Raw genomic sequence first — 18,285 nt, forward strand, 5'->3', positions numbered from 1 at the left:
AAAAATCCTACAATGCTGCAGTGAGCACCAAAGTTGTGATATAGTAACACAAAGAAAAGACATTTATTTATTTTTATTTTATTTAAGCCATGTTTTAGAATAGAATATACCATACTGCCAGAATGAGGACTGAAAAGTCCCTTTACTCTCGCAGTCTTCAAAGTCCGTTTACTCCCGCAGTCCTAGAAAATAAGGTAACTAACGGTTTGCCGTGAGCTTCTTGGCTAAGGAGAAATATTTTTGGGAATCGAAACCGGAACGCCAGCCTAGTTAGCTTAGTTGGTAGTGCGTCTGCCTTGTAAGCGCTAGGCCGCGAGTTCGATTCCCGCCCGGGGCGGATTTTATCCTGATGGGATAATGTTCGTTCTCGGAACGGCTGGCTTTCTCCTATCCTGTCTTCCTTCTCTCTCCGATTTCGGGACGATAAGACCCTAGAGTTACAGTTCCCTCTGTCAAACCTCTTAAAAAAAAAAAAAAAAAAAAAAAATAGAGAAGTGGTCAATGTAATCAAATTAAAATGTTCCTTCTGATATTATGTTGTTTCATAGGTACCACCTCCCTCCCAAATAAATGAGGAGGTTCAACAGACCTAAAGCACCGTTCAAACCGGTGGAAAATTGGTATAATACGTCGGTGAAACCGTCATAATAAATTGGTATATTGGTAATACCGGTATAATTTATTGGCTTGAGATGTAAAGGCAGTGTTTTCCGCCCGCCAGTACACTCGACCGTAAAACACCAGCCTTACTCACTTTACACCGCTTTTTCACTAGATCTTAGCCTTTTGCGTACAGAATCAATTTCACCAGAATCGCTCTTACGGTAGGATTCATGTCCCACATGAAACTCAAGCGTTGTTGTTACAGTCAGACGTAAACAAAACATTTTTTTCAAATACGGTAGGATTCATGTGAGACATGAAACCTCCGAAAAGCGATTTGTGGTAGGCTTCATGTCACACATGAAATTGTTCCCTCGCTTTTAATTTATTTTCTTTTTTTTCCTAGTTGAGATAGAAACATCTGGTTTTTTTTGTCTTCTTCGGAAATCTTCGGACTATAATTCCGAATGCTTTGGAATCATAATAAACAAACACCGGCTTTTCAGTCTGCATTTGAAAGGAGCAAAAGATACACAAGTTCCTAGGCACGTCCTACCGTAACGCCTCCTATCTGTAAAAATCAAGCCGACCGTAGCGAGTAAATCTGTAGCTTCATGCTGGACATGAATCCTACCGTATCGCCAGATTCAAGTTATATTTCTCCTACCATAATGGCGGAACCATGATTTCATGTGACACATGAATCTGTCCGCAAAAGGTTAAAATGTACAAACCTCTGTTGATGTTGTACAGAGAAATGTATGTAGTTCAAAAATGTGACAAGGATGCAACCCAAAACGTTTGGTTAAAATAGGTGCTGCGGTTGGCGGTATTTTGACCGCTTTTTGGCGGTTTTCAGCTATACTGACTAAATGGTTAGAGATACTGTAAATGTTACAGAACACCCAAATAAGCACCATTCAATAGGATAAGGAAAGTCGTGTGATTTTCACACCAGATTTTTTCATTAAGGACACGTCTGGACGTTTACTCACCTATAGATCGGAGAGAGGGTAGACGGAGGAGGAGTTTAGCAAAGCGGCCTGGCTCCTCTGAGTGATTAACACGAGTGTACTCTTCCAGTGAAGTGTAGACCTTCTCTCTTAACATCTCCACCACTTGCTGGGACTTGAGACCTCGCACATCTGAATGGAGAAGGAAATGGACAAGTTAGAGAAGTGAGAATTTGCTCGTTTGTGAATTTATTTTGCAAGCTACCTAACCCTCTCTCATCGGACAAGTTAGAGACATGAGAATCGAGACCTTGCTCGTTTGTGAATTTATTTTGCAGGCTACCTAACGCTCTCTCATCGGACAAGTTAGAGACATGAGAATCGAGATCTTGCTCGTTTGTGAATTTATTTTGCAGGCTACCTAACTGTTTCTTTGTGTGCTCTTTTTAGTAGATTGCATAGATCTTCCCTTTTACCAGTGATAAATGCAATTGATAAACTGAACCTGAACCACACTACGCATTATCTACTGTGTACTTTAACCCAACGATTAATAAATGCATCTCTAACAAACGAATGCTATGTAGATTACAAATCCACACATTTTTTTGTCACTCTGAGTCACTTTTTGCAGGCCACCTAACTTTATCTAGATGAGATTTTGACAATTCAAAATTATTGTTGACCTCTATTGGAATTTTCAAAAAAAATTAAAAATAGATCAAAAAATAGAGATTTAATTTAAACGAAGAATACGGAATAAGAACGCAAAAACTTATGTAGTAAAATCAAAATTCCAGTTAGGTAATTGAAGAAGTAATCACCTCAGGCGTTATCTTCCATTCATTCATTCAAAATCTTGGACCCTATTCAACACTTGGACTTGATTTCATTCGGTTAGAGCCGAAGTAAATACCCAAGGTTCCTCTGTCCTCCAAAGGTCCCATAGGTGTGTTAAGCTTCAAAACATTATCTTGCAATCCCTATTCAAAACTCACGACCTCACTTCACTCGATCTCACCTGGATTGAACAATATGATGGTCCTCAAACACCCGAGCTCGGTCTTGTCCATTTTCATCTCTCTCATCTTGCTGACCAACTCGGTGAGTACTCTGTCGAATATGCCGCCTACGCCGGCCTCATGGGCGGAAGACCTGTACACAGTGACGCCCGGCGCCAGTAAGATACCATCCTTCACTGATATGCTGCGGTGCGAGAAGGACGCTATGAGGAGCTCGTTCCAACCTGAGGGGAAAAGGTGTGAGGAGGTTAGAAATGAGCGAGAGGGGAAAAGGAGTGAGGAGGTGAGAAATGAGCGAGAGGGGAAAAGGAGTGAGGAGGTTAGAAATGAGCGAGAGGGGAAAAAGGGTGAGAAGGTGGTGAGAAAGCCATTTTATTTTTGTTGAAAAATAATAAATTAATAAAGGTATTGAAATTTGAAAATCAATAAATAAAAGATGAGTTTTCTGCCGCCCTTTTTATTACCTAACAATGAAGGGATTCCGGGCAAAATTCCAATTCCATTTCTTTCGAAGTCGATTTGATTTAAATCAATCGGGCAACATAATAATGGACTCTTGAATGGAAGGTAACCACTAGGTGAGGTTAACGCCGGAGGCGTTCTCTACCACCTAACCCTTAGAGCTCCATTATTATGTGGTCACACTCTGCTGTAGAACAAAACAATACCAGAAGGTCCCGGGTTCGATGCCCGCTGTGGACAAAAAATTTACTCATTTTTTACAATTACATATTTTGGTAAACCCACAAAGACACGAGACCTTGTTTAGACTGCTGGGGTAAAGGGGCTTTTCAGTCTCATTCGAGCAGTATAAACAAGGTATATTCTATTCTATTCTTTCAATTGGCAAAAAATTCAACGGAATACTTTTCGGTGTTCTTGTGTTAACCCAGTACCTAAATTGGGAATACTGTGTTTTTTCTTGTTCAACTGATAAGGGACATACTACAGGATTGTCAACCCCTGTGGCCGAGTGGTTAAGAACAATGACTCTCAACCCGGAAGTGCTGTGTTCGAATTCCAGTTGAAATGCCAGCAAAACTTTCTTCTTCTGATAATAATAGACCCTCGAGTGGAAGGTAACTACTAGGCGAGGTTAACGCCTGAGGCGTTCTCTACCACCTAACCTTTAGAGCCCCATTGTTAGGTGGTCAAATTCTCAAATAGATGAGGATAAAATTCCATGCCTCGGCTGGGATCGAACCCACGCCCTCCTGTTTACCAGGCGAGCGTCTTGACCACTACGCCACGAAGGCAGGTTCTTACTTACCTGTCTGAGCTTTCTTCTCATCGAATCTCTCATAGCAATTGTTCAACTCATCGATAATATCTAGAATTAGAACTAAAATCTTCGTAGCCAGCTTAGTTGGCTTGAAGGGCCTTGTGCGTTAAGCCGTCAGGTCGAGGGTTCGATTCCCGCCCGGGGCGAACTTTATCCCGAATGGATGAGGTTCGTTCTCGGAACGGCTGGCTTTCTCCTATCCTGTCTTCCTTCTCTTCTACTTCGGGACGATAAGAATTTTCAGTAGGTCCCTCCATCAAACCTCTTGCGGGGAAATTGGGAAAAATAAAAGGGACCATCATCCATTTAAAACTTAGACCTCCCTTGGTTCGGTCAATGATTACTCACCAGCTCGTAGTAGTAAGACCTGGTCCTCGAGAGGTAATGTAGTGAAATGAGGAATGTGTTTAGCCCAGTCCACTAGTTGAACACTCGTATTTCGATTGCAAATATTTCAACGGGTTACCTTCTGGTGTTTTGTGTTGACCCAGCACCTACATGGGGAGTATAGTGTCTCTTTTAGCCCATCTGATGAAGGACATAGTATATGGTGGGTATGTTACGGCACAGACCACACGAGTCGCTGCTGGGATTCTCTCCCTGGGTTATGAATCCAGTCCCTTAGCAATTGCACTACTAGGACTGCTATTCACACATTAAAATTGTAAAACATTTCGTACACAATACAAATGAAATTCAAGAAGAAATATTCTTTACTAAATCGGACAGCATTGGGGGATGGTTCTTTTCTGCCTAATGCTGTCCAATTACGAATAGGTGAACAACCTACATATCAATACTTACTTTTGAAGGAAATGTGGTTTTAGACGGATTTCAAGAAAAAATAGTGTCTTATACGTACAATAGTTTACGTAAAAATATTAATAAAATACGTCAACAAAGCTAACGTAGTTTTTTTTTTACTTTTTAATCGTGGATTAAAATTTAAAACATTATTAAATAGGTAGGTATGTACAAAGGTAAAAATACGTACTATACAGGAGTTCGAAAGCCAACGTTTGTGCTTTACAAGATTCACGTATAAATTTTACTACCCGAAATATTCACAATCCAAAATCTAATTCAAAGAAAAAGTCAAATCTCACACATTACAATGTACCACAGATTTCTAATATCAAACTGTCTGTAGAATTCTATTACAGAGTTTCATAAAGAACTTCACACAAATTATCATTATGACGGAATATTGCAAAAAGGAAAAAAAGTGCACAGTTGTAAAATTTGCTTTCAAAAACGCAGCCCAAAAGCTACGAACAATAGTGTTGCACATGATATGCAGTTTATACTTTCGTATAAAAATCAGTTAAAATTAAAAAATATCGAAAATTGCAATGGGAAGAAAGACATTGAAAATATACATGAAAATCAGATGCAGGAAGCACCTTAGTAAAAAATAATATAAAAATTAAATTTTTAAAAAAGAAGACAAAATCGTAATGCACATTATGTAAACAAAAGTATTTTCTATACAGGTAAAAATGTGGGGATGTTAAGCGGAAAAAGAAAACATGGAAAAGGTCGTCAATACTATATTAGGGAATTTGAACGTACCTACTTAAATTAGGTTGAAAATTGTTCGTGAAAAGGCGTTTTTTATGCTAAATAGGTGAATATTTCGAAATTATTAATTTTTGCTGAGTTTAGATCAGGTTTGTTTGGATGCTAAATAAAATGAATATGACCAAACCTCAAAATATCACAACCAAACCTGTGAATAAAGAAAATACCCGGTCAGTTTTATTGTTCGTTTTTTTTTTTTTTTTTTTTTTTTTTTTTTTTTTTTCCCTGATTAGGCGTTTTAGTTTTAACTATGACGGTCAGCTTTAATTTGATTTTATTTTCATTTTATTATTCAAAAATGTTCAAAAATCAGTTTGATTCAAGATATTTCAGCATTAAAAAAAAGCCTCGGATTTACAAATACAAACTACATTTCACTCTGCCTCGTATTGTACAACTGTTTCAATAGTACCCATATTTCATTTCTATGGGTTTGAAAAATTACCCATAGAAAAACATCCAATAACTGAGACAACATGGGGAACCACAGAACACCTTAAAGAAGTTAGGTAGCCTGTCTTGTAAGTGCTAGGTCGTACGTTCGATTCTCGGCAAAGACGATTTTTTTTTTCGATTAGGCGCTTTAACACATATGTTAAGGTCGTTCGCGCCGGTCCTCGGTTATATCATATGGTAGATGTCCAGTTGTTGGAGGTAGGAATAATAAGACGAATTTTATTCTAAACAGATAAGGTCAGTTCTCGGACCGACTGGCTTTCTCTTATCCTGTCAGTTCCTCCTCTCTTAGCTTTTGGTACGATAAGACCTTCGTTAAAGTTCCCGGGTTCCCTCTATCAAACCTCTTCAAAAATTCTGGCAAGTGACATCCATCTCTTCACATACTTTTTTTTTTTTTTTAAGAGGTTTGACAGAGAGAACTGTAACTGCCAAGGTCTTATCGTCCCGAAATCGAAGAGAGAAGGAAGACAGGATAGGAGAAAGCCAGCCGTTCCGAGAACGAACATTATCAAGTCTTATCGTCCCGAAATCGAAGAGAGAAGGAAGACAGGATAGGAGGAAAGCCAGCCGTTCCGAGAACGAACATTATCCCCGCCCCGGGCGGGAATCGAACCCGCGGCCTAGCGCTTACAAGGCAGACGCACTACCAACTAAGCTAACTAGGCTGGCAAAGAGAGAAGGAAGACAGGATAGGAGAAAGCCAGCCGTTCCGAGAACAAACATTATCCCATCAGGATAAAATCCGCCCGGGCGGGAATCGAGGATAGGAGAAAGCCAGCCGTTCCGAGAACGAACATTATCCCATCAGGATAAAATCCGCCTCGGGCGGGAATCGAGCCCAGTGGCCTAGCGCTTACAAGGCAGACGCACTACCAACTAAGCTAGCTAGGCTGGCTGAACCTTAACTTAATTTATGCCGTAGGACGAAAGCCAGCCGTTCCGAGAACGAACATTATCCCATCAGGATAAAATCCGCCCCGGGCGGGAATCGAACCCGGGTCTAGCGCCGTTCCGAGAACGAACATTATCCAGGATAAAATCCGCCCCGGGCGGGAATCGAACCCGCGGCCTAGCGCTTACCGCCTCGAGAACGAACATTATCCCATCAGGATAAAATCCGCCCCGGGCGGGAATCGAACCCGCGGCCTAGCGCTTACAATAGAAGTCTTATCGTCCCGAAATCGAAGAGAGAAGGAAGACAGGATAGGAGGAAAGCCAGCCGTTCCGAGAACGAACATTATCCCCGCCCCGGGCGGGAATCGAACCCGCGGCCTAGCGCTTACAAGGCAGACGCACTACCAACTAAGCTAACTAGGCTGGCTTCACATACTTCTAATTGTTTCGATGTTTGCCGTCCCCTGCACTTGGCTCCCAGTCAAGAGTTTGGCTTGCGGTTCTAGTACTCGCCTCCTAGTCTAGGGTTCGGGCGGCGACTCCAGCATCTCCATAAGGAAAGTGTCGATAGGTGAGTCACCAATGAGTCGATAGAAGAATAGGTGCTCCAGACATTTCAGTCCTGTCGAAAAGAAAATGAAACCATGTTTTAGAATAGTCAGCTCCCATGGCGTAGTGGTCACTGCGCTCACCTTGCACGCGGGAGACCCGGGTTCGATTCCCGGCGGGGTCAAGAAATTTGTATCATGCAAATGATTGATTCCGTGACTGGCCGTTACGGGGCCCACTCAGCCTCGTGAGGAAAATGAGTAGCTATGTAATATAAATGCGCATAGCGACCGGTGCCAGCATGGTAGGTGGTAATTGGGAGCTGGATTATTGCGATATATGTATTTGGAAAAATCCTACAATGCTGCAGTGAGCACCAAAGTTGTGATATAGTAACACAAAGAAAAGACATTTTTAATGTAGGTCTATGAAGCTCTATTAATGGGAAATCATTAAAGTAGGTCTATGAAGCTCTATTAATGGGAAATAACTCTCTTTGTTCATTTAACCACGCATGTTATTATTGATTACACTAAACACTAAATTAATAAAGTAAAACTCTTTTAAAGGTCAACATTGACATCCCATGGGTGTTTCCTTCAGGAGTAAAAAAAGCTGGGCGAATATAAAATCTTGGAAAGTTTTTACCCCGGCCCTGGTTGTCGGATCCAACTCAGATTTCGCACCAAAATAATGCGTATTTCAAGATCTTTTATATGATGTATTGATGTGTCACAAGTAAAGAGTGCCAATGTGAGATTTAAAAAAATAAAGGAAGGACGGACTAAAAAGTAAAAAATCTATCAGCCTTTTAATTTTACACAATTCAGTATCTCTTGACAGCAGTTTTCTCGTTCCCCTCACAGGTGTTCTGCAAGGGAACTCCGAGTGGCATCAGGACTGTCTAGCCCAACTTCTCAAGCTACTCGTCCTGTCTTCCTTCTCTCTTCGATTTCGGGACGATAATACCTAGCAGTTACAGTTCCCTCTGTCAAACCTCTTTAAAAAAAAATCTAGCTATGAATAAGCTCGGTTATACAACAGAGGACCAGCTTGAGTTCCATTTTATCCCATCAGGACCAGCTTGAGTTCCATTTTATCCCATCAGGACCAAAGAGGGAAGGAAATTTACTTCTTCCCTTAGCAGAATTAACTCAATCTTTGTGTTTACTTTTAAAACTGACTTACTAAGCGCATTCAACATGCACTTTATTCTATTCCTAGTTTATTATAATCAAAACTAACATCAGCATCATCATTATCAGCAATAGAATTATCATCATCGTGATCATCAAGAGTATTACTATTATCATTATCATCATCAGCAGCAGTATTGATTTGTTTCAGTTTTATTTCTAGCTTCCGTGCTAATTCAACTTGAACTCTTGTGTTTTTTTGCCTGAGTCTGCAAATAGAAAACCTAAATAATAAATAACTTGCAGTGCAATTACATAAATAAGAAGCTAGAGTGAACGGATTTTCTTTTTTCCCTTCTACTGTTAAATGCAAAGGTCATTCCCAACACGGGGGTTTGTGCTTTTATTTATGCACCACAATCATGGAGTTCTGATGGAGATCTTAAAAAAAAGAGGTTGTATAGAGGGAGCTGTACCTGCCGAGGTCTTATCGTCGCGAAGGAGAAAAGAAAGACAGGATGGTAGAAAGCCAGGCGTTTCGAGACCGAACCTTGTCCGTTCAGGATAAAATCCGCCCCGTTCAGGATAAAAAAAAGTCTTTGGTCTATCCCTCTAGACTGCGGGAGTAAAGAGACTTTTCAGTCTCATTCTGGCAGTATAAGCAGAGACCTTCAAAAAACATGTTAGGGAATTTCTAATAAATAAAACCTTCTATAACTTTAACGAATTCCTTAATGACTTCATGGCAGACTTCAACTTTCGTCTCTAATGTTGAAAAACTACCACATTATTTTGTTCATAGTTGACTTTGTTTTTTAGTTCTAATAATTTAGTTTTCAAGTTCTTATCTATGTAGATATTTTCTAGTTGTGTTTACCTTCTTTCTGTCTCTAACTCTATGTATTGACAATGTAAGATACCAATTTGGTTTGTATTTACAAATAAATAAATATATTCTACTTCTATTCTACGAGTATGGATGGCATGAACAGAGAATCCAGATCCAGAATCCAGTATACCTATTTATTCTACATCTAGCATGGTGTTATTGTTGAGATGCATCAGAGTGCATCGTGTCACGTGGCTCACTGTCAAGGTCATTACTGCAGTTCTGCTTCCGTCTAAACTGCACTGTGCATCCGCTAGGCAGCACCAGTGTGCCAATGTTTAACGTGGTTAGGTGGCAGAGAACGCCATACAGTTCCGGAACTATAGGTGTGTGTTGGATTGTTTGTATGGAGCACGCTTTGAGACTGTTCGGAGCTTGCTCGGAGACGTAATCATATTTTCATCATTGATGTTTTTGTCTTCTTTTTTTTCTGACTTGACTTGGACTTGAACCCGCAACCTCCTGAGTTCACAGCGCTTTCACTAGTACAGCTAATACACTATCTACTTAGGTTGGGCACCCATGCCCTAACCTAACAGGCACCCATGCCCAAGTGGCCTCACTCTCTGAGGATCTACAATACAGAATAGAATGATGTTGTAGAGTCTACAATATAGAATAGTTATAGTAGGGTCTACAATCTTCTACATGAACTGCATCTACTCGCCCAAACAATAAATTGCTATAATTAATTAAAATTGACATTGTCGTGTTTCCTTCCATGTGAATGCTCGGAGAATCTTAACCCGACCTGACGTTTTCATGAAAACATCCTATAAGTAGTTATGTTTATGTACAATGTACGTATACGTACACATGTTTCGTGTTAAAATAGGGGCTTCCCTTCCTGATTTAAGTTCAAACTCCTGACAATTGTTAGCCTCCCGAAACTCTATGAAGGATGCGTAGAGAAAAATTCTCTAGTAAAAAAGGTTTCAAGTAATAACGGTGCCCCTAAATGTCAATCTTTAGCCAGCCTAGTTAGCTTAGTTGGTAGCGCGTCTGCCTTGTAAGCGCTAGGCCGCGGGTTCGATTCCCGCCCGAGGCGGATTTTATCTTTTACATATGAAACAACTGTTTGTCTGTGGCTTTACATATGAAACAACTGTTTGTTCGAGGCTTTACATTATGTTATGTACTCACCAGCTCGTAGTAGTAAGACCTGGTCCTCGAGAGGTAATGTAGTGAAATGAGGAATGTGTTTAGCCCAGTCCACTAGTTGAAACAACTGTTTGTCTGTGGCTTTACATATGTTCGTCGCTTGTTGTTCATTGACAATCTGAAATAATTAAGAAACAAGTAATGTTAACACAAAATAAATGTTAAGTAATTCTACAAAACGATGTTCAAAAAGACCGAATTACCCTAGACGGGTTAGCTTGGAAGGTAGCACATACCTTGTAAGCGCTAGGTCCCAGGTTCCATTCCCGCCCGGGGCGTTATCCTGAACGGATAATGTTCGTTCACGGAACGGCTGGCTTTCTCCTATCCTGTCTTTATTTTCTCTTCGATTTCGGGACGATAAGACCTCCGTTGTTACAGTTTCCTTTATCAAACCTGTTCACAAAAAGACCACCTGAGGCTTGAGTGTAGGGGGCAAACAGCCCCAAAAGGATGGGTTAAGCTTCTACGAATAAAGTCCTTGTGGTCAATATACTCACGTCCTGATCTGCGGGTTCTTGCTTCATATCCACTCGCTGTTCTGCTTCCAATATTCTCTCCACAGGCATTTCTATCAGAGTCCCCGATGTGGACTCTACCTCGTTCGAATCCCGCTCCTTCGTCCTTTGTCTTTCTTCCTGTAAAACCGAACAGATAAGGTTAATAGGGTTAGGTAGGTAGAGTGCAAAAAAAACATAATTGAGACGTGTTATCCCAGGGTTCCTACTAGCCCACAAGTCGCTACTCAGTTGTCCTCACGAGGTCGAGTTCATTAAGTTTAGTATTCTTCTTGCACAGAGCCGAAAAAACTTCAGCTCTGCCAGGAATTAAACCCGAAATCTCCAGTGTGCAAGCCTAGTGTCATACCCACTCGAACACGGAGGTTGCTGTCAATCTTACATATATCCCAACTCTAGAACAACGCTGGAACAGGAGACACCATCTTAGATTTCCAATTGTTTATTTACAAGCGCCACCTAGTGTTAAATTGGTCCAGCTAAATTTTGTTTTCCCTTTGTGAAAAGGGGAAATCGTTGAGATTTTAAAAAAGATCATCCCCAAAGGGAATTTAGCTAAAAAATACGCGTTCACCAAATGGAAAATTATTCAAAACTGGCTTCGTTCAGTGACACTTACCTGTACAGCCTCGCGTTTCATACCCATGTTGAGACATTTCTGATAGCGACAATACTGACATCTATTCCTCTGCCGCTTGTCGATAATACAATTGCGCCCCTCTCTACATGCGTACGATAGATCTTTGCGTACCGTACGCTTGAAGAAACCTTTGCATCCTTCACAACTGAAAAGAAAAAGAAGGAAAATTGTTATCGTCCCGAAATGGAAGAGAGAAGGAAGACAGGATAGGAGAAAGCCAGCTGTTCCAAGAATGAACATTATCCGTTCAGGATAAAATCCGGAGTGTAGCTCCCCTGCCTTGTAAGCGCTAGGTCGCGGGTTCGATTCCAGCCCGGGATGAACTTTAAGATTAAGGTTTGATCGGCTGGCTTTCTCCTATCCTGTCTTGCTTCTCTTCAATTGGGACAGTAAGAGTTCCTGTCTATGAAATCTCTCTCAGGGGGGAAAAACGAGTGAAATGGAAGTTTAACCCAATAAAAGCCGTATTAAACGTTTGATTAATAGAATAAGCTAAATTTTACGTCATTCGCAGTCCCCGGTTCCACATGATTCAGGAGAAACTAGAAAACAAAGTGGGAAACTAAATGAATGGGACATACCCAATGGTTTTGACAGAACGCATTATACGTTAGCCCAGATCTAGATATAACACGTGACATATAAAGGTCATCTGAAGGACACAAGTGACCAACATATGCAAAGAATGTAAACAATAACATATTATTACCACCTGACTTGGACTTATGGGCGCTTCAAAAACAACAGAGCCTAACGAACATTCTTTCGAAAATGAGGTTTAAAAAAAAAAAAAAAAAAAAAAAAAAAAAAAAGCCCGCCCTAACGAACATTCTTTCGAAAATGAGGTTTAAAAAAAAAAAAAAAAAAAAAAAAAATACAATAGTCCGTCCCTTATACCTTTTTATTACTATTGTATTGTAATAATAAAGGAAATAAAAATGGAATCCTGAAGCAATTCTCCCACCCAGAGTTATGTAAGTAATCTAGTGGAAACCAGTTTGACGAAATTCGTAATTCGTAAATATAATTTTTAATTTTATTGTTAGGCTGTTTTGTGGTTTGATAGAAGGAACTGTAAGAACGGAGGTCTTATCGTCCTGAGATCAAAGAGAGGAGGACAGGATAGGAGAAAGCTAGCCATTTTCTGGAGGAACCTTATCTGATTAGGATAAAATCCGCCCTAGGCGGGAATCGAATCTACGACTTGTCGCTTACAAGGCAAGGGACAAAGCTAACTATGGCTTGTGTTGTTTTGGAAGTGACGATAGGTTGCTTTTGTATGCAAAGATTTTCAACGTGCATGTAAATTATGCAGGCTGTGCCATTTATTTGTAATAAACACAATCTGTAGAGGTATAAATTGTTCGGCATTGTAGGCTACTTTACTGTACAGGTTTATTATAATAATTATTTGTTATAATTGCCAAGAAGCACGCAATTTGCAAACGTATTGGATTCGAAAGCCCGGAGTTCGCTAGGAGAGGTATTTAAAAAATTTCAATCAAGGTTGCAGCCTTGATCTTCTAATTTCTAATACCTTGATAAAAGTGGTTGGATACAGGGATACCAAGTTGCTGAACATAGATATCTACTTTGTTACGCTGATATAGACCTGTTTTGTCCTCTTTTCATGAGAAAACGGCTTGAAACGGCTTTTATATTAAAGCTTTCAAGTTACAGAAAGAAACGTAAGCTAGGCTACTTTACCATCCTGATTCAATATGGTGGCGCTTTAAAAGCTTAAAACGGCTATAAGTAAGAATGAGTCGAGGTTATGATGTGCAGTTGTTATCGATCAATAATAATATCGGTACCGTACCGTAAAACCTTCTTACAATGCACGGATATCTATTCTGTGGTACAAAATAGGAAGACCAATAGACCATTAGTACACCGAACAGATGTAAGGCAAGAAGATCGAATTGACATTTGGTACTTCATGCCAGAGCAGAGAAGATAAAAATAAAATCAACTCTAGTAAAAAAAAAAAAAAAAACTCTCTCGCTCAAGGTCGAATGCTTGATACGCAAAACCAGAACATACTGAAGAACTATAGTATGGAGCTACGCTATTATGGTATGGCTGTATGGAGCTAACACAGAAAATGAGAAGCTGAGAAGCCTGGAGAATGATATTTATAAGAACATTCTGAGATGATGAGTTATTAGGTGTTTTTCCCGGCTGTTTTTTTTATAATAAATTGAAATAAAAAAAAAAATTATTATTATCATTTTTTTTATCCTAGGATTGATACGGAGGTTTTTACCGGCCCGAAATCAAAGAGAGGTCAGGATAGAAGAACGAACGAGCATTATCTGTTTGGGATAAAGTCTGGTCCAGCCATCCTAGTTAGCTTAGAGGGTAGAGTGTCTGCCTTATAACTTCTTACTGGCTTTGCCACTGGCTCTGTCACCATTTATGGAACACAGGTGTTTGGAGCCACACAAGGGATGGTTAGGTGTTGGTCTTACCTATAGACACCATAGTGTTTGCCACTGGCTCTGTCACCACATATGGAACATAGGTGTTTGGAGCCACACAGGGGATGGTTAGGTGTTGGTCTTACCTATAGACACCATAGTGTTTGCCACTGGCTCTGTCACCACATATGGAACACAGGTGTTTGGAGCCACACAGGGAATGGTTAGGTGTTGGTCTTACCTATAGACACCATAGTGTTTGCCACTGGCTCTGTCACCACATATGGAACACAGGTGTTTGGAGCCACACAAGGGATGGTTAGGTGTTGGTCTTACCTTTAAACACCATAGTGTTTGCCACTGGCTCTGTCACCACATATGGAACATAGGTGTTTGGAGCCACACAGGGGATGGTTAGGTGTTGGTCTTACCTATAGACACCATCTGTCACCACATATGGAACATAGATGTTTGGAGCCACACAGGGGATGGTTAGGTGTTGGTCTTACCTATAGACACCATAGTGTTTGCCACTGGCTCTGTCACCACATATGGAACACAGGTGTTTGGAGCCACACAGGGGATGGTTAGGTGGGTAGGGTGAGATGATGGAACTGTTGGAACTCCCGTTGTTATGCGAGGAGCTGTGGTTGTTACTGCCGAACGAGCTGGAAATGAAAACACACGGGAATAAAATGATTAAAATGAAAGCTATGAAAAGTCATAAAATAGAGGTTTTACAGTCATTTATATCCTGATATTTCAGCATCAGCTGATGGATAAATGGACAGCAGTGATGACGGAAAATTAAACACAAGTATGTTAAAAGTATGACGTGTTTGCGTGAGACTCTTGACTCTTGGGAGGGTAATTATAAAAGCTCATGAAATCAAATTGAGCATCATCTTGTGCCTTGTAGGTGCGGGTACCATGGCATTACTAACGTCTCCTATGCAAATACATACTTCCCATTTCTGATAAATCTTTTTACAAGCATTGTCGCCATTGGTCTGTTCAAGCATGTAGATACTCGATTATCTCCAAGTTGAGAAAATTAGACTCCGCCGGGAATTGACCCTGGGATTGTCGGTGTGTAAGCCTAGTGCGATACCTACTCGGGCACGGAGGTTTTTTTTTTTTTAATAACTCCTTTATAAAGCCTTGATTAAACATAATAAAACCTTTGTTGGACTTGGATTCGGTTTAAAACTGACCAATTCCTTGTCAAAGCACCAATACTAACCTCATGCTATTGGCTCCTCCGGAGTTGAAATTGACCAATAGGGTTGCAGTATCCGGCTTCATTTCGGTGGGTGAGTGAGGTCCTAGTGAGAGATTACTTCCTTCCAACATTCCTGAAATCAGAAAACATGAAATGTTTGGGGTTAGACTTTTTTAATTACCTTTCCTTGTCCATTTGGCGAAGCAAAAAGTTTTCTAGGCTTCAAATTCGAGTACAGATCATGGAAAAAAAAAATGATCAAGGTGAGTGTATCCGTGTATTCAATAGGGAGCGAAATTAAACAAGAATAAAGTCTTCTGGAAACGGGATACCACGTCAAGTAACATGATGAAGAATGATAGGTATACGTACTATGTTTTCACTTGACAAATATAGTCAAGTGAAAACATAGTACATACCATTCTTTATTTCACTTGACAAATATAGTCAAGTGAAAACATAGTACATACCTATCATTCTTTATTTCACTTGACAAATATAGTCAAGTGAAAACCTAGTACATACCTATCATTCTTTATTTCACTTGACAAATATAGTCAAGTGAAAACCTAGTACATACCTATCATTCTTTATTTCACTTGACAAATATAGTCAAGTGAAAACATAGTACATACCTATCATTCTTTATTTCACTTGACAAATATAGTCAAGTGAAAACATAGTACATACCTATCATTCTTTAAGAATAAAGTTTCAGGATTTGACCACAGGACGAAGTTGGAAATAGGAGTTATAAATCTAGCTAGGAAGCCAGCCTAGTTAGCTTAGTTGGTAGTGCGTCTGCCTTGTAAGCGCTAGGCCGCGGGTTCGATTCCCGCCCGGGGCGGATTTTATGAAAACTTACCACATGATGACATTAGTGCGATTTCTTTGGGTTTGTCTACAAAACGACACTGTTTTTGAGTCTGTCGAATTCAGCAAATCTCCTATCAAATTCGCCAATGATTTCCATTATATTTGCTTTGAAGTTAGAGAAGTCAATCAACTCGTCAGGAAAATCATTTGTTACTTCTTGACAATGTTTGAAGAAAGTTAAGTTGTTACTTTCTATATTTGAAGAGAAGAGTTTCATCTTGTTTTTGAAATTTCGTTCATTTTTTTAGGCGGGCCTTCGCGGGCCGCAAAAATGAGCTCGTCCAACCCGCGGCCCGCGGGTTGGACAAGCCTGCTCTAGCCCCTCAGCCTCAGTTAGTGAGCTCAGTTATAGTGTGTCCAGATCAATGTGGCAGCAAAAAAAATAGGCATTGTTGCCAAACATGTCACATGTGCAATGGTAGAGAATCTTTAAAAGGGGAAGGTATATTCACAGTGTTCCTTCATTCGACAGTGAAACAAATTTTAAAAGAGAGAGGTTATCAAAAATAGACCTTTACCTCAATTGCAACAATGTAAGGGTTTCCTGCAATCTGATTGGTTCCTTCATTTTGGGTTGATGACTCATTGTTTTACGCATATAATGCACACTCTCAAAGCATATACGGAGTAGTCCTGCACATAATGTACAAGTACTTCATGAATTATATGATACAGTACTTCATGTATTATATGACTTATATGATACAGATCTACAGTTGCACGATTGCATCACTAGACACTGCCAGTGAGAGGCTGAGAGGCCCACAAAACCCCATTCCAACATTTTCCGGTTTTGTACCGCGGCGATTCTTGGCGACATAGCCCCGGTATGCCATCAGCAATAGAAATATTTAGACTGAAAAGGGCAAGGGGTGACTTTATCTACTGGAAAATTACCAATATAAGTCGAATAACTAATGTTGAGGAATGGGCAGGGCGATAGGGCATATTGCAAATAATAGTGCTTCATTATACTGCTCGAAAAGACTAAAGAGGCGCTTTAACACTACACGGACAGTAGGTCGTGCAAAGAGTACCTTCACTTCTGCATTATTGTGCTCAATATTCTCAAACACTGTTCTGTTGAGGATAAAATTCCACATCACCTATCTCTGCTGGGATTGCACCCAACCCGTATGGAAACTGCCTAAGTTCATGTCAAAACAAATCTCTTTAGGAATCAAACTGATGATGCAGCTACAAAGCCGAAAAAACTTTGACGTCGTCGGCAATAGAATCCCAGACCTCCAGAGAGCAAGACGCAAGCTTGGTGTGATACCCACTCGGCCATGGAAGCTGCTAATCCTGCTATACAGTTCTGCGAGGCTGCTACAGCAGTAAGAATATACAATTTATTTTACCATTTTACCACACATACTCGTAGAACACAGAACAAAGAAGAATATATGGACGATTTTACCATACATTGAACAAGCACAGCAAACACGACATTTTCCATGAGACAAGTAGAAGCATAGATGTGAAATCATCTGGCAAACAGCTCGAGGGTGTATGAATAGTAAGCTCCATATTAAGTACCTAACCGATGACTAAACCGGTGAGAGGCAACACCAGTGGTGTGAAAAACTAGTTTAGATAAGTCTGATTGGACAATTAACTTGAGAGGAAAAGAGTTAGATCTCAAAGAAGTCACTTTTTTCAAGAAGTTTGATAGAGAGAACTGTAATAACACAGGTCTTATCGTCCCGAAACCAAAGAGAGAAGAAGGACAGGATAGGAGAAAGTTTCGCAGGTCGAATCCGCGGCCTTGGCACTTTCCAGGCAGGCGCACTACCTTTCAGCCGTTCTTGGGGACGAAACTTACCTGTATGGGATAATTTTCGCCCCGGACGGGATTCGAACCCACAACCCTGAGAATCAACAGGTGTAGAGGTAAATACGTAAGTTTTGGATAATATTTTAGGTAGAAATACACTACTCGACCTACCTCGGTGGTGTAGTGGTCAAGGCGCTCGCCTGGTAAACAGGAGGGCGTGGGTTCAATCCCAGCCGAGGTATGGAATTTTACATTGTATTGTATTGTATTGCATTGTATTGTATTGCATCGCATTGTATTGTA

General features: G+C 40.4%; 1 protein-coding gene across 1 annotated transcript; it reads right to left on the minus strand.

Moving 5' to 3' along the window:
• Window positions 1-1,598: 1,598 nt before the first annotated feature.
• On the minus strand, window positions 1,599-15,484 carry LOC103524289 (retinoic acid receptor RXR; the record flags this gene model as incomplete). Its single annotated transcript, XM_008489302.3, is given in 7 exon segments — window positions 1,599-1,748; window positions 2,578-2,802; window positions 10,512-10,647; window positions 11,030-11,167; window positions 11,667-11,832; window positions 14,617-14,775; window positions 15,351-15,484. Coding segments are annotated over 7 exon segments (1,084 nt in total), but the record flags the coding sequence as incomplete, so codon positions are not given.
• Between the last annotated feature and the right edge of the window lie 2,801 nt (window positions 15,485-18,285).

Source organism: Diaphorina citri, unplaced genomic scaffold (assembly GCF_000475195.1).
Source record: "Diaphorina citri unplaced genomic scaffold, Diaci psyllid genome assembly version 1.1 scaffold91, whole genome shotgun sequence".
Lineage (NCBI taxonomy): Eukaryota > Metazoa > Arthropoda > Insecta > Hemiptera > Psyllidae > Diaphorina > Diaphorina citri.